At 39.1% G+C, this 16,852-nt stretch overlaps 2 protein-coding genes across 2 annotated transcripts; one reads left to right on the plus strand and one right to left on the minus strand.

Annotated features, from left to right (window-relative positions):
• Positions 1-26: 26 nt before the first annotated feature.
• LOC117985795 (DNA primase large subunit-like) lies at positions 27-2,930 on the minus strand. The gene has a single exon (XM_069501263.1). The coding sequence runs from the start codon at positions 2,788-2,790 to the stop codon at positions 1,513-1,515; it is 1,278 nt and encodes a 425-aa protein (XP_069357364.1). The 5' UTR covers positions 2,791-2,930; the 3' UTR covers positions 27-1,512.
• A 511-nt stretch (positions 2,931-3,441) lies between these two features.
• LOC117985794 (activin receptor type-2A-like) lies at positions 3,442-16,091 on the plus strand. The gene is made up of 5 exons (XM_034972588.2): positions 3,442-3,808; positions 4,223-5,139; positions 5,678-6,045; positions 7,793-7,943; positions 8,240-16,091. The coding sequence occupies exons 1-5, from the start codon at positions 3,766-3,768 to the stop codon at positions 8,390-8,392; spliced, it is 1,632 nt and encodes a 543-aa protein (XP_034828479.1). The 5' UTR covers positions 3,442-3,765; the 3' UTR covers positions 8,393-16,091.
• Positions 16,092-16,852: the final 761 nt, after the last annotated feature.

Raw genomic sequence — 16,852 nt, forward strand, 5'->3', positions numbered from 1 at the left:
ACCAGTGGTGGGCAGTCTCCTTTATGTTAGCATCTAAAACCGATCTAAAATATCTCTTTTACTGTAATTTTAGGCAATTTTAGTAGGCCCTTATGTATTGTTTGCATAAATAGTTTTTTTAGCGTAGGTAATTGTTTTCGTGTAGGCTCAAAAGGAAAAAAAAACCCTTAAAGGATCACTTTGTTGTCTATCCGTCTGTCGTGTCTGTCAATAAAACCTATAGGGTACTTCCCGTTGATCTAGACTCATTAAAATTTGGCAAAACAAGTAAAGGAATAAATCCGAAGACCGTGAATTTGTGGTTACATCACAAAAAAAATGTATATATATGTTCATGTTCATGAATAAGTAATAATTAGTATTTTCAATTTTCAAAGTAAGATAACTATAGGTACCTACCAAGTGAGGTATCATATGAAAGGAGTTTACCTAGGTATATAATCTAAAAGAGATTTTTATTTACTTTTATGCATAATAGTTTTTGATTTATCATGCAAATGTCAGCAAAATAAGGCTGCAGTACGGAATCCTTGGTGCTCGAGTCTGACTCGCACGTGGCCGGTTTTTTTTAATTTATAATAGGCACGTGCTTGACCACAATCACACCTGATGGAAAGTGATGATGTGGCCTAAGATGGAACCCGTTTACCTAGATGCCTATTCATTCACTCTTGTTTCTACAGGCTTACTGCCTACTTGAAAAATGTTGCAACCAAAGATATTATTGTTATACAGACTTACACATATACTTACATAGAGCTGCATAATTATTATCAACTGATTACGATGACGCTGCTAAACCATATTTTCCTCACATAAATATAAACCTCAATTTCCTCTTATTTCTAAGATAACATAATAGTATGTTAGGTAGATAATGATTTAAAATAACTTAATAATTAGAAAATATTTAGCTTACTCAAGGTCTCAAGGTTCTGGACACAGCAGTAGAAGGTACATGTATAATATAATTCAGTTTCTACTTTTATTAATTAAAATTATATTTAGTTAAAGTTACAACTTTTAAAAATTCCATTGGAAAGTAAACAATATTTTATTTTAATATTTAAACTAAGTAATACCTACTTAAATATATGAAGGTCCTAACAATATCTTAAAAAACATCATATTTCATTATCTATGTCAGTCATAGAAATGTGCCAACTCGGAAAAACCAACTCGAGTTAACTCTAGAGTAGAAATTCAGATAACTCGGAATTGAATATGAGTTACACAACTCGAGTTAGCAGGAAGACACTGAGTGTATCATTTGTTACAAATTACTTTCTTACATACTAGCTTATAGCTAGCTAGTCTGCGACTACACAAATTTCGAACCTCTATTTTAACCCCATAGGGGTTGAATTTTCAAAAATCCTTTCTTAGCAGAGGTCTACGTCATAATAGCTATCTGCATGCCCTTCCAGCTGTGCATTGATTGATCAGTCAGTCAGTCACCTTAACTCTCGAGTTAACTCATAACTCGAGTTAGTAAGCCGAGTTGACACATCTCTAGTCGGTCATAGAATTTGTTATAGCTATATAATATTTAACAGGTGTAAAATTAAAGTTAATATTATCACAAGGCATGTTATGGGAGCTCTTGTTTGGGAGCCTATGTTGTAAGTACTTCATACAAGCTGATGTATATTTCTCTTGGGATTTAAGTTGTCTAATCTGTGACAATACCGGATCAGTCTTAGGTATGTTTAGTATTTGTTCCATTTTGTTATCATCAAAGGATTTAAATGGGCATCCTCCTTCCGAGTGAGTTGTGTCAGAATGTTGAATTTGGTGGCAACTTCTACAGCTGTACTCCTTTCTGCCGCCCTCCAAACCATACATATGTCTGATTCCATAGACAAACTTCTTCTCATCCTTTGCCCAGCTGTGACAGCAAGCAGATTTTGCACTTGGAACTTGCTGATACTCTTTTCTCCAAAATATAACAGCTTCTTCCACTGGCATACCCAGATCTTTGAGAAAAAGACTGTAATAAAACCTCTGATCGTGAGTTAGTCTGTGCTTCTTTCTCAAATGTTGATGTAGGTTCAACATGCAAGGAGGAAACTGCCTTGAAGTTGCATCGACTTCCTCACTTTTTAAAATACTAATATTATGCCTGTTGAGAGGACTGCAATCTTTTCCGACCTTTCTGTGCAGGTCAGTGATCCTAGGATCATTCCTCAAGCTATCTAGATCAGTCTTATACAGCCTATGTTTGAGATTAGTGTTAAATAGCTGTATGAGATATGTGTTCCACTTGCTACAAGGTATTAGAGCGCTGCCCTTCCTCAGTGTTACTTGTCTTTTAGCAACAAATGCAAGACAGTGTTTGAAATCGACTTTGAAACTGTGGAGAGAACAATTCTCGCAGCACACTGAGCAGATGTGGTGAGCCATGTCTCTCAACATCAAGTGTTGACATAGAATCCTAAGAGGCGTAAGAAAATATACCTCTGCGCGAAGTTTCCTTATCACTCGTAGAAGTTTTTTGGCAAAAGATCTCAAATCGTATGCCAACAAAGCTTTGAGCCTGCGTCTAAACAGAATGTCTTCACCTCTGATGACGAGTTGTGTGAACTCCTCCCTGTCCTCCAATATAGCCACGATGCACAGCATGTAGTGCCCCACGACGTCGTACACGCTTCCTTCCACGACATATTCGTTGTAAGCGTTCCCTTGGCTTTTAATAATCGCTTTTAAATATTCTAACCTCTTGGTAACGACAGTTTCCAACAAGTGCACTGGCATATCTCCTTTTACAGCGGCCAAATAAAAAAATGACATATTAAATTCATTGCAAGCGTAGCCAGATTTTATTACATTGATAAATTATAAGAAACTACATGAAACTACGAAATCAAATCACAGAATTTTATTTTAAAATAAATAAACAAAACAAATAACAATCTTACGTCTACAAAATATGACAACTTGACAGTCACTACAGATTAGAAATATAAGTGATATAAATTATAATAGACCGAATACACGATCGGAACCAACCACCAACAGAGGTCACCTTGGTTGAAAAAGCGGTGTAGCTGTATAGTACGCGACAGGTCGAGTCTCCCTATATACACTGTAGTCTGTGAGGTCGAGATTTGCCTGTGGACAGATCAGGTTGTGCTATAAGACGGAATTAAGACCTACCTACTTGCCAAATTTCATGATTTTAGGTCAACGGGAGCAACGGGAGTCGGGAAGTAACAGGTAACAAATTGATCTGTTTATGAAGAATATGGTTCGATCCAAATATCGCCGATCCAGATCGAATGTGTAGCATTCGCTAATGAAATCACCTCACCAAGGATTTGCACCTTCTGACTTCTGACCTTGGTTCTGACCATCTACGTAGTAGTACATGCAAGTTCTTTGGTTCTGACAGATTTTATTTAGATTATTATCTGTGGCCCGCATTCTTCAAATGTCAAATAACAAAAAATCCAAGCTTTTCACTTGATAACTTGTTTGTCCTATTCTATTAATTTAGAAAATCGGAGTTAAATCACAACGATCAGCTTAATTGTTTTGATTAACTGTCTTGATTGTTGGCGTACGATATTTTACGGCGTTAACTATGGTAGTGTTGTGTTAAATAGTGATAATATAAAGTGCGTTGTTTGCCTGACGAACTGACATGTACTTATATGTTAAGAATTCCTAAATAGACCTTTGATGTCGGGGCCGTGTATAAAAATAACGTTGGGCTGTAGTAAACGGTCGCGCGGCGGCGCCTAATCCCGCCTGCGTCCACAAACCATGGCGCCCAAGATACTGCTGCATATATCTTTGCTTGTGATAGGTAAGTGCTAGGCTAATTTATAGACCGACGTCTTGACGACGACTTGAATGTCTCGAACGATTATTCAATTGCTTTAGTCTGGGATAGGGTCTCGACTTAATTCTGTAAATAAACCAGCAAAGTTAATATAGTTATCATTATGTATACAAGATAGTTGGGTCAGCATTTTTACCAAAATAAACTTTGCGTCTAAATTCGTATTTGAATAGAAGATGTTCTCTATGTCTAAAACGGGCATTAGTTCAATTTAGTGGTTTACCTACCTTAATTCCCATATTCCAATTATTTATAACACAAGTCATCCTCTATTATGAAGAGATATGTTCGTATAATATTTAGATAATATTTACATATTATTTTCTAGTATTCAAATATTTAAACAAAATTGTTATTCATTAAAACCCTTGTTTCCAGGTATTCATGGAACATCAATGAGATCACTAGCGGCTCCTCCATCAGATGAAAACCTTCCTCCGCGTCCAAAAGAGGGTGGCATTGAGACTAAATACTGTGAGTTCTACAATACCACTCTACCACCACAGTGCGACCGCGCCGACAATGCCACTTGCCCCCCCACAACTGTGATCAAGGAAGAATGCCAACCGATCGAAACCGATAAAAGCAACCATTGCTTTACCCTGTGGCAGTTCAATAACATAACGAATACGGCAACGGTAAAAGTGAAGGGATGTTTTCTTGATACGGTAGCCTGCAACGACAGAGTGTCAAGTTGCAGGCTTCACAGCATCAAGCTGCCCCTCCTGCACTGCTGCTGCGAGGGTGACATGTGCAACGAAAATGCGACATTCCCCGGTCTATCGGCCGGGGCGACCGCTCAAACGGAGTACCCTCCTGAACGTGTTCCAGCATCGCCTCTACCGACTCCGGAAGATGATACAAAAGCAGTCATCGCCTACACCTTAACTCCTTTATTTCTCTTGTTTGCGGTTCTAGTCGGATGCTACTTACTGTATCGGAAACGTAAGGGAAGCTCCTTCGCCGAGCTGGGAAGTGCAGAAGCATCGTTATCGAGACCGCCATCTGCTGGAGGGGGAATGGAAAACGAATCTGCAGGTTTACTTGCCCAAATTACACTGTGCGAAGTTCGGGCAAGGGGAAGGTTCGGTGCGGTGTGGAGAGCTAAGCTCGGCCAGAAAGATGTGGCCGTCAAAGTGTTCCCGCTACAAGACAAGCAGTCGTGGTTGGCAGAGCAGGAAATATACAGACTGCCGCGGATGGACCATCCGGATATCCTGCACTATATTGGCGTGGATAAGAAGGGAGACAACCTGCAGGCTGAGTACTGGCTCATCACTGCTTATCATGAGAAGGTACGTGATATAGACAGTCATCCAATATTTGTATCCTGTTATCAAATGTTCACCGCCTATCTGGTCCAAATGTTAAAATTAGTCAGCTTAATTGTAATAACATAATGCATCTATTTTAAAATGATAGAGAAATCTGGGATATGGACTTTGGAATATTTTTAGCGTCATAAATAATTAAATATTCAATCATCATCATTTATGAATGTATAAATTGTATAGTCTGTCGCTGAGCTGTCCTGCATTGTTTCAGCACACAGCTACTAATATGTACAACAACTAGCTGATGCCCGTGTCTTTTTTTGTGTGGAATTAGATTTTTAAAAATCCCGTGGGAACTCTATGTCTATGGGAACTGTCGTATCGTAATGATCCAAGCTTACAGCACGATTTTGTTTTAAAATATACTGCCATATAGCTTAAGGCCTCACAATTACTCTGCTCTGGCGTAAACCAGCCTTAAGTCAGACTTTTGCCACAGCTTTGCCACACTAGAACTATGTAGTCTCTGCTAAAAAGACAATGAAACACCTTTTTCTAGGGGTCGTTATGCGATTACCTAAAAGGCCACACGCTGAGTTGGCCGGAAGCGTGGCGCGTGGCCGCCAGCGTGGCCCGCGGCTTGGCACACCTGCACGAGGAGGGGGGCGGCAAGCCGGCCATCGCGCATCGGGACTTCAAGTCCAAGAACGTGCTGTTGAAAGCGGACTTGACGGCGTGCGTGGCGGACTTCGGGCTGGCGCTGGTGTTCGAGGCGGGGCGCGGCTGCGGCGACGCGCACGGCCAGGTCGGCACGCGGCGGTACATGGCGCCCGAGGTGTTGGACGGAGCGATCAACTTCACGAAGGACGCCTTCCTGAGGATTGATATGTACGCGTGTGCGCTGGTCTTGTGGGAGATCTGTTCACGGTAAGTGAACACTCACTTTCACAGGAATTCATCTATCCGCGAATTTGTATTACAAAAAAGGGCAATACGCGCAATTTATAACTTAAGACCACGCGATTCCCTTCGCGAGAAATTTAAGGAAATAGATATCCTTACTGTAGCCTCTCAATATATTTATAATAAAATAATTTTTGTAAGACAAAATATTCTTAGTTACAAGAAAATTGGTGATCGACACAATAGGCTAACTAGAAACAGAAACAAGCTTGCAGCTCCTGCCTTCCGCCTCAGGAAAGTCCAAAAGTCATTTGTGGGTATGGGTATTACCTTTTATAAATGGCATAATCTTGTACCTATATCAAATATTTGAAAAGAGCAACCGCCGAGTTTCTTGCTGGTTCTTCTCGGTAGGAAAGGCATTCCGATCCAGTGGTAGATGCATCCGACTATTCGTAAGTACTTGTAAAAGTTTATTCAAATAAAAAAAGTTTTTATTTATGCTAATATTATAAAGGTAAAGTTTGTAAGTTTGTTTGTAGGAAGTGATCTCTGGAACTACTGAACCGATTTAGAAAATTCTTTCACCAGTAAAAAGATACATTATTCCTGAGTGACAATGTGGCTAATTACGTTGTACACTATCTCTAAACTAAACTAAATTAACAGGTCTAAATCGAGTGCTATCCTTTTCCGCAAGCAACATTTTGAAAGGGATAGCAATAGATTTAGACGTGCCATTTTAGTTTAGTTTAGAGATTGTGTACAAGAGAATCGGCCCCATAGGCTATTTATTTTCAAAAAATTAGAGATTCCTACTTTTTCCATACCTTTCATAAAAGGTTGAATATGACACATGATGTTTGAATCATCCTCTAAAAAAGCCCCTGTTGACTTTGAATTCCAGTGTGTCTGTTCAAAACCTTATTTATGTTTGTGTGGTGAGGCTGAGCGTAGTTATACATGACCTCTACTCGAGCTCGGACTTCGACCGTGAAATTGTCCGTGATCGGCGCATAAACTCTGTGCCGATAAATTCCTCTACACTCCAAACTTTATACACCAGATAGTCGCTTTGTCGTAAATAAGTATACCCATTCTCGGAATGTATCATTTACTTTAATTTGAACGCTTTTCAACAAAAAATCATATTATTTTGATGTACATAACGGATACATACCAGAATTAATTTGATGTTTTTATTTGTCGATATTTCAACCTAATTGCACGGGTGGTGGTCACTGGTCACGATGGGACTGCTCACTGCGGTGTTGCGAGAGATGAAGTTCGAACTGTCAAGGGCAGTAGCAAACTACCTTTCCTACTCTTTCTTGTTCTTTTCGCTGGAACTTCACGAACTGTCGGCAAAATACACTCACAACGTCACTATTAACTTTCGATGTACGATGCTGTCTTGCTTTGCATTATTCTACCACTGGTTTCCACGTACTTGCTAGTTTTTTTTTTAAAAGAATATTAGCCAAGTTAATTGCTGACTAATATTCCCCTTTCCCCTCCAATTAAGCGTTAAACTTGTTCTAGGAGTAGGTACGACAATAGTGCAACGGGTGGGATTTGAACCGGCCACCTTTCGGTTTCCAGTCCGCTCCTTTAACCGTTGTGCTATCGAGGCTCATACGTCATCATATAGTTACATCATCATCATCATATAGTTTAACGACATCCTCACGATTGAAAAGCGTGAAATTGTCGTTATAGCACAAAAAAAGCTTAAAATCATTAAATGATATAATGTTTTGTTTGTATGCAGCTGTGAGGAGGGCGGCATGGAGCCGACGGCGCAGTACCGCCTGCCGCTGGAAGAGGAGGTGGGTTCGCACCCCGGCCTGGAGGAGATGCAGGAGGCCGTGGTGCAGCGCAAGCTGCGCCCGCACATCCCGCCGCAGTGGCGCGACCATCCTGTGAGTCATTGTTTTATTACAGGCATATCAAATAGATCCAGTTACTTACTACTCAGATAGATACTTAGGTATAAATATAAAATGTAATAGAATAGAATAGAATGTTTTTTATTCATGTAAACTTTTTACAAGTACTTATGAATAGTCAGGTAGTTTTAATATTGTGAATAAGGAGGTAAAAAAAATAAGGTCAATCCGTTGCGGCGTGATTGAAGGACAAACCAATAAAGTAACAAATAAGCACATTTTCGCATTTATATTGTGGGATGTATTGAAGTTGTGTTTGTGGTGGGCAGGGTCTGTCAGTGGTGTGCGACACCATGGAGGAGTGCTGGGACCACGACGCGGAGGCGCGCCTGTCCGCCTCGTGCGTGCTGGAGCGCGTCGCGGGCCACGCCGCGCCCGACACCGCGCCGCTGCTGCTCCACGAGCTGCCGCGCGCCTGCTGACCGCGCCACGTGCCCAGCGAACACGTGCCGCTCATCCTGCTGTGATGCGCCGCGGCAAGCCCTTCGGAGCCCAGCTGATCCGATCCGATCTCTTGGCGGCTAACATACGATCACTTTTCTGAAAGTAGCATGAAATCTATCGGTTTTTAGATGGCAGTTAAAATTGATGGAATATTTAATTTTGATATTTTTTATTATCATCACGAGCTGCCGCGTGCCTGCTGACTGCACCTCGCATTGCCACTCGCGATGCCACTCGCGCCGCCACTCGCGATGCCACTTGCGACACCACTCGCGCCGCGAATACGTGCTGCTGATCCTACTGTGACGCTTCACTTGTATGTATGGGAGCAGTGTGTTGTGGACTCGACGTAGCAAGATCTTCCTCCAGTCATACTCGGGGCCCAGCTCATCCAACCGTTGTATCTTATGGTGACTACATACAATCACTTTTCTGAGAGGAAACTGAGATTCTGAAACACAGTATACATGTGTTTCACAGTTGGGGGGACACAGGCTTATTTCAGAGATGAAAACATTCACTCGCTGCTCGGTCTGTACGCGCCGTCATAACTCACTGAACTGATGGCATTTTATAGAAAAGTAAACTTGAATTAATGATCAGGTTTTATCAACACTTCCGAATTGCAGTCAATACCAGTCTGTACTCTGTAGATACTTGGTCAGTATCATTTGTAAGTGATAACTATAATCGATGGTGGTAGTGTATGTCGTGATGTGTAGATCTTTCGGTCGTCGTGAAAGTGAATCTTTTTCTCCATTGTGATAAATGTTTGTCGAAATTAGGAGTAATGTAATTTGCAAGCATTGGCGTTTCCCTATGCTCTTTATCTTCGATGTCCACTGCTGGGCATGGGTCCCTTGTAGGGACGTCCACACGTCGCCTCCAGCCAGATGTAGTCCTGCGTCTTCTGGCGTTACGCACTGCATTCGATCTGAATCCGCGATAAAAAAATTGCAAATCGGTCCAAAAACCTCGACAATATCGATGTACATTGTACATACATAAAAAAACGGGCCGAATTAAGAACCACCTCCTTTTTGGAAGTTGGTTAAAAATACGTTCCGAAGTAGTCATGGAACTATTTGTATGGCAGCTTATAACACTAGCTCCGACTTCCGTTATCCGAGTTTTCTCCGTCATCCGTAGGAATATCTCGAATGTGCCTCTGATTCAAATCGGACATATTATGACGTAGGTATGTCAAAGTCGTCCGCTCAATAGCGTTTTTTTTTCAAACGAGCATGAGCGGTGCGTGGAAAGAAGGATCTGGCACAGCGGACGGTCGAAGTGAAGCTAGAATTTCGATCAGCGATCAGACTTGTGCGTAAGCAGTATCCGAGTTCGGTCCGAGTTTTTTATATCCGTATTTTCACGGACTCGAGTCGGATGAGTGCGTAACCGCTTTGTACTAGATTTCTTTAAAAAGAGAGATCTGAGATCTAAATTGTAGAACAACAATTAATGTGTTAAAATGTTAGGTACATTAAAGTATTCTAATGCCAAGGTTTTTCTTAATGTCATTTTCCAAGATTATTTTGATAGGTACCACCTCCAACTAAAATTGACGAAACTCACTTTAATTTTAAATATAGTTGGAAATAGTACCACAAACAAGAAACTTTGGAGTAGAGCTTTTTCAAAAGATTTTCATAAAAGTTATTGGCCAAGCCGATGCTTGCCGAATATATTCTAGGAACTAGGAGTACTAAAGAATGGTCATATCAGATCATATGACATAATCACGTTAAGGGAGTAACATAGGCTAATGTGCGTGTCATATTAAGATTATATCGTGTAACAGTAACAAATCTGCAGCACAACACTTTTCATTTCAATTATTTCAATGTACAGCTGTACTCTAGCTGTCTCGCTCACTCGAGTGGAGTTAAATGAGATTGAGGTCTTGTAAGAAGCTTGACTTCACCACTTTCGAAAGCCCTGATTCTTAGATTTTGAAATCAAATTATCAGTTACTATAGTACGCGACAAGTTAGATGGCAATTGGGGAGGGAACTTTCTAAATAATTTTATTACTTAAAATTTATTTTATGTATTTAAAATTATTTAGAAATTTCCTTGAAGTGTAGGTAAAAACACTATAATAAAAATTATTAAAAAAAATATGGGGAGGGAACGCCCCGCACACCCGCACAGCCCCCGCGCTTACCCAATAGCGTGAGTGTGCGGCGCGTCCCCCCCGCCTCATACCCCGATTGCTATCTCGACCTGTCGCAAGACACCTTTATGAACGAAACATTGTTATAGGTTGAGGGCAAACTTGAATAAAATAAAACTCCTTAGATTATATTTGGACTTTGACGGATACTTCCATAATTTGATGTGCCAGTAACACTAGATCTTAGCATCTTATGTGACATAGAGCTCCCAGCCTAGCGATTTCGTAGAAGTTTTCAATTTTTAGATATTTGCCCATGGTACTACCAATCCAACAAACCAACTAAGGTGATATAGTAATGATAATCATCATCATCATCATCATCACCATCAGCCTGTGGACGTCCACTGTTGGACATAGGCCTTCCCTAAAGAGCGCCACCACACCCGGTCCTCAGCCTTCCTCATCCAGCCACAATGATAATCAGTAGGGACTATTTTAGGGTTCCGTACCCAAAGGGTAAAACGGGACTCTATTACTATGACGCCGCTGTCGGTCTTTCTGTCGGTCTGTCACCAGGCTGTATCTCATGAATCGTGATAGTTAGACAGTTGAAATCACAGATGATGTATATCTGTTGCCGCTATAACAGCAAATACTAAAAAACCGAATATAATAAATATTTAAGGGTTCCCATACGACAAACGTAAATTTTTTGGCGTATTTATAGATAATGGTACGGAACCCTTCGTGCGCGAGTCCGACTCGCAAATGGCCGGTTTTTTATTTCCTTTACTACTTACTACTGCAGTAGTAGCAAAGTTAATCAAACTACCCATATTATTAGTGGTAGTAGTTGGTAGTACTACTGACAATAAATACATAAAAGCACATGTATAAACGCGTACTTATAACAATGGACTCGCCATTACTCTCTCTATCTGTCAACTGTCATTTTAAAGTTAGAGAAAACATGGCAAGTCTATTGTTACTTTGTACGCTTTATAAATTTAAGAAGTCGAAGATTTTCGGAATTCGTGGTAGAGAAAAGTGTCTGCCAGGTTATCAGTTAGACTGGGTCCTCTATACTCTAAAATTGATACATTTTTATATTGATATTCCATAGGTTGATGTAAATATTATTTTGCATTGTAAAAATCATTTATTTTTACTACGCATTTTTGCATTTATTATATTTTTACTAATTTTATTGTTGTTTTATAAGAATAAATAATTATTGCATGCATAATTGATTGAACAGACATTTATTTTAACAATGAAAAAGATATAATGAAATAATTCTTAGGTAATTTACTATTTAGTCTTATTTTGAAGTTATTTTATAGGAAATAACTTCCCAAACTATTTTACATACTTACGTCATTTTAGTGGCCATATTTTAACTTTTTTATTTATAGTTACAAATGTTATGTATAATATTGTTTAAAGTAAGTACATTAACTATTACGTAGCATATAATTTAAGCGAATGTATTGGCTTTTTAGATAGTTTTTGTGGTCTTAAGATACGTCCATCCGAAGTTAGAGACTGGTTAGACACTATTTATAACATATCTTGTCAATATGTTTTTTACGGCACCTTGGCATTATTTTTTTATTTTTTGCTTGTGTTTTGAAAATAATTTGTAATTTGGTAACATTAAGTAATTTCTGTAGTGCTAGATAGATGTAATTTGTCAAAAGTTCGAATAAATGTTGTACTACTTTTATAGTAAAGAAGTCGGTTACAAAACAAACAGCTGATGAGCTGAATTAGTCATTAAAAAGCTTAATACCATATTTGATAAGCATCTTGAGATAAAGGCGCAAACACATTACTGTGACGTGTTATCACGCGTCAGAAGCCGACCAGAGTCATACACAAAGTTTTTTTTAAAATAATAATAATAGTAATAATTAAACTATGAAAAATAAAATTTACGCTTGCAGAAATTAATTGTTCCGCGACATTGCATTACAAGTTACAACACATCAAAATATAGCAATGTGAATGCAGCCTTATACACCCTAACTCAAAAATGAGTGGTACAAGCGACTTGATATTTCTGAAGTATCATTTTGAAAGATGCAATTGTTTAGAATCCTTATCTAGTATCACTTAAAATAAGTTTAATTTGTTAAAAATTTGCGTCCATTCAATCGTATGTATTTTGTTGTAAATACTCAACGAAATGCAATAGTTTTCGTAAAGCTGTACATTTCAAGCTGATACCAAAATTAGTAATTGTTTTGGTACAGTTGCATGTTGTTGAGTCCGTTATTCTAAGGGCCTGCGCAGACGACGGACTATTGTCCACGGAGGACAAAAGTACCTCATCTCTTTCTACGGTATTTCGCATACTATCATAGTCCATCGTGTGCGTTATACGATGAAGTTCTTTTGTTCTGCGGACAATAGTCTGTCGTCTGCGCTGACCGCTAAGCAATATTAGAAAGAAAAAGAGCAAAGCATCGTGCTCATTTTTGAATCATTATTTTAATTTGAAGGCTTTAAAGTTTTATTTTTATATACTGAGCATTTGGAAACTCAGATGTCAAACTATAACATATAACTTTTGTCACACTTTTATCAGGCATGATATATAAATTCAATTTTCTGTAAATAAAATCGTGGATTAGGATTTCAACATGATTATAATAAGATTTTTTATAAAATAATATTATACACTAGCTGAGGCCCGTGACTTGAATTTAGTTTTTTTTTAAACCCGTGAGAAAACTTTGATTTTTCGGGTCTTTTAACTATATCCATGCAAAAAATCACGTCCATCCGTTGCTCCACTGCGGCGCGATTGAAGGACAAACCAACAAATAAAATACAGTTTCGCATTATTACAATATAAGTAGGCGACAGGTCGAGATGGCAATCGAGGAGGGAACGCCCCGCACAGTCCCTGCGCTGACCCGGTGCGGGTGAGCGCGAGTGGTGCGGGGCGTCGTTTCTTTGTATTCACTAACGCTAGAAGCAGCCTCGTCAGCAGCCCATTGTCACTTATCAAACAAACATTAAATATATCAAACAAGATTGTATCATGAATGATTGTGATTTTATATGTACTATATTGATACAAATATCAACAGGGAATGCGGTTTGATTTCCTCTGAGCATATCACCACACTAGACTAAGGGTTGCCAAATGTAAATACTTGTAGCTGTAAGATAGCTTTAGGATTTTACTCTCGATGGCAGTTTTAGGTTGTGGACACATGTAGCGATATTATGAATACAGTTCTCGCCACAAACGTTGGGAAATGGGGCGAAATTGCAGCGGTCTGACTTGATTCCCTAGGTCTACTCGTGATATTATGTCGACGGGTGTATTCGATTAGGGGGTGTTTCCACTAAAGCAGAGCGGAGCGGAGACATGTTCAATAGACCAAGATTATTATTGGAGTGAAAACTTATTTAGTACCATTGTAATTTGAAACTCGATGAAACGCAAACACTACACTCCTAATGCATGTGAACTGCACACATTTTTAGGGTTCCGTACCTCAATAGGAAAAAAGGAACCCTTATAGGATCACTTTGTTGTCTGTCTGTCGTGTCTGTCAAGAAAACCTATAGGTTACTTCCCGTTGACCTAGAATCATGAAATTTGGCAGGAAAAAAACCGAAAACCTGGTGGTTACATCACAAGAAAAAAATTAAAATGTGTTTATGGACAAATATTGGTATTTCCAACTTTCAAAGTAAGATCACTCTACCAAGTGGGGTGTCATGTAAAAGGGCTTTATTTGTACATTCTTAAACAGATTTTTAGTTTTATGCATAACTAGCTTATTCTCGCGACTTCATCCGCGTGGACTACACAAATTTCAAACCCCTATTTCACCCCCTTAGAGGTTGAATTTCCAAAAATCATTTCTTAGCGGATGCCTACGTCATAATAGCTATCTGCATGTCAAATTTCAGTCCGATCCGCCCAGTAGTTTGATAGATCAGTCAGTCAGTCACCTTTTCCTTTTATATATTTAGATTGTTTTTGATTTAGCGTCCAAAATGTCAAAAAAATATGACTAGTAGGTACAGAACGCGGTGCACGAGACTGACTCGCACTTGGCCGGGTTTTTTTACTGTCACGTCATCTCTCAATAATGTTACTAGTCGAAAACATACGTGTCGGCTCCGTTTCGCTTCAGCGGAAACACTCTTACGGCCTTGCATGTACAAGAGCTCTACACGCTTGCTTCGCTCTTACAAGCCCTCAGATGAGCTCTTTATACCTACTGTTTCAAGTTACATGGCGTGAACTGTATTTGAACAATTTTGTGGCCTAAACATATATTAGCTTATATAAATATCTAGGCAATTTACTGTTGATTTAGGTACAATAATTTATTTAAAATAATATTTAGCTGATTTATATTGTAACTTCTAATTTGACTAAAAGGAGTTGTTGTCAGCGTTACACTTTCTATGAACAGTGGTTGTTAACTATTAAAGATCATAATTTGTAAATGTGTAGGCAAAGTATGAAAGAATAATAAAGAAATGCTTTAAAAACAGATGTAAAAAGATTCTATGGTATTTATTATGTAATTTACTGATAAAATCGTTATTGTTTATTCTGTTATATGTTATTGATGGTCCTGATTTCCTATGACATTGAAATCGAAATTAGATACGCGACAGAAACAGACGTAGTGTGTTCGGCAAACATCTTAAATCTTAAATAATGAGAGCCTCAATAGCTCAACCGGTAAAGGAGTGGACTGAAAACCGAAAGGTCGACGGTTTCAACCCCGCCTGTTGCACTATTGTCGTAGGTACCTACTCCTAGCACAAGCCCTGATGCTTAGTTGGAGAGGAAAGGGGAATATTAGTCATTTATTATGACTAATATTCTTTAAAAAAAAAAAGATTTCACGATACTGAGTCTCTTTGGGGGATCGAAAAAGGCGCAAGATTACTAGGGCGGGGGCGCACGCGATTGGTTGATCAGTCATAACCTTTCTTGTACCGAACGGCGAAGCATGCTGCTTGACGAAATTATATCGCGTAAAGAGACGGCTTATAGTAGAATCTCTGCCTTGAAAGAGGCATTTTTGCTGCTGTTTCGCCATTCATACTGAACAAGTCATCGCGAAACTTCAGTGGTTTCGCTGCTAAATTCGTGACGGTGCGTGCTTAACTGAAGCGGAGCGCAGATATGTATAGTTGACCAATCACAGATGACGGAATAAAAATATCACGTTATTTACCGACAATCTGATTGGTCTGCTCAACACATCTCCGCTCCGCTCCGCTTCAGTGGACAGTCGCCCTAAAGGCGTAACAGTTACGATTTGAATGTCATATAAACCTATGGGCCAGCTTCCAATGTGTCCACAGCTTTAGTGTAATAGTGTTAAGGTCGGTGTAGCGCAGTCTACTAGAGGTACAGTCTAGTGAATTAGGTAACTTTAGACGTTGGTTCTGAGACTTCAGTCGTAGGCGAAAGAATGTGACGTCGCGATGTTTATCATTTATTTTTTAAATAACAAATATAAATGTCTGTTGAAATTTGATGTACTAAAATATATTTTCTAGACATACCTGTGAAGTTTTTGTTATAATTAGGGACTTTTAGGGTGTGTTTCATAAAAGCCTCAAAGATGGCGCTGTTGCCCTTCAAGTCAAAGTCAAAGTCAAATGATTCATTCAAAATAGGTAATAAATTACTCTTTTTGATGGTCAGATGTTGGATTTGTAAGATATAGTGGTGATAATTATTACGCACTTAACTTAACTTAAAACTAAAGCTACGAGGGTTCCAAACGCGCCCTTAAAAAGGAAAGTTTTACATTTTTTTTTACTTGTCTTACAAACCAATTTCTTTAGTAGACTGCTTATAAAGTAGTTCCATAGGTAAGTTAAAACCCCAAAAATGAAAAGTCTAATAATATTTGTAGTAAATATTGCACATCGAACTTTAGAAAGAGAGCTGCTTCGTAGAGCGTCGTCTCTGTCACTCATACCCGTGTCACGATTCGATGGTCTCAACGACTGAGACAACGCTCTTCGAAACCGTTATCTCTTTCTAATTCGATGTGCAATATTTCCTGCTGCATACTGTACATTTTAGTGCCTATACAACACTGGGACAAGGTCAACATCATATGGCTATGGTAAATTGTTATCAACATTTTAGTGCCTATACAACACTGGGACAAGGTCAACGTTATATGGTTATGGTACATTGTTATCAACATTTTAGTGCCTATACAACACTGGGACAAGGTCAACGTCATATGGTTATGGTACATTGTTATCAACATTTTAGTGCCTATACAACACTGGGACAAGGTCAACGTCA

Source organism: Maniola hyperantus, chromosome 10 (assembly GCF_902806685.2).
Source record: "Maniola hyperantus chromosome 10, iAphHyp1.2, whole genome shotgun sequence".
Lineage (NCBI taxonomy): Eukaryota > Metazoa > Arthropoda > Insecta > Lepidoptera > Nymphalidae > Maniola > Maniola hyperantus.

Bases quoted from the DNA above. Each gene is read 5' to 3' on its own strand.
- LOC117985795 (XM_069501263.1), bottom strand. From the start codon at position 2,790: ATGTCATTTTTTTATTTGGCCGCTGTAAAAGGAGATATGCCAGTGCAC.
- LOC117985794 (XM_034972588.2), top strand. From the start codon at position 3,766: ATGGCGCCCAAGATACTGCTGCATATATCTTTGCTTGTGATAG. The intron at 5,140-5,677 runs GTACGTGATATA...ACCTTTTTCTAG, and splicing joins TCACTGCTTATCATGAGAAG to GGGTCGTTATGCGATTACCT. The intron at 6,046-7,792 runs GTAAGTGAACAC...GTTTGTATGCAG, and splicing joins TTGTGGGAGATCTGTTCACG to CTGTGAGGAGGGCGGCATGG.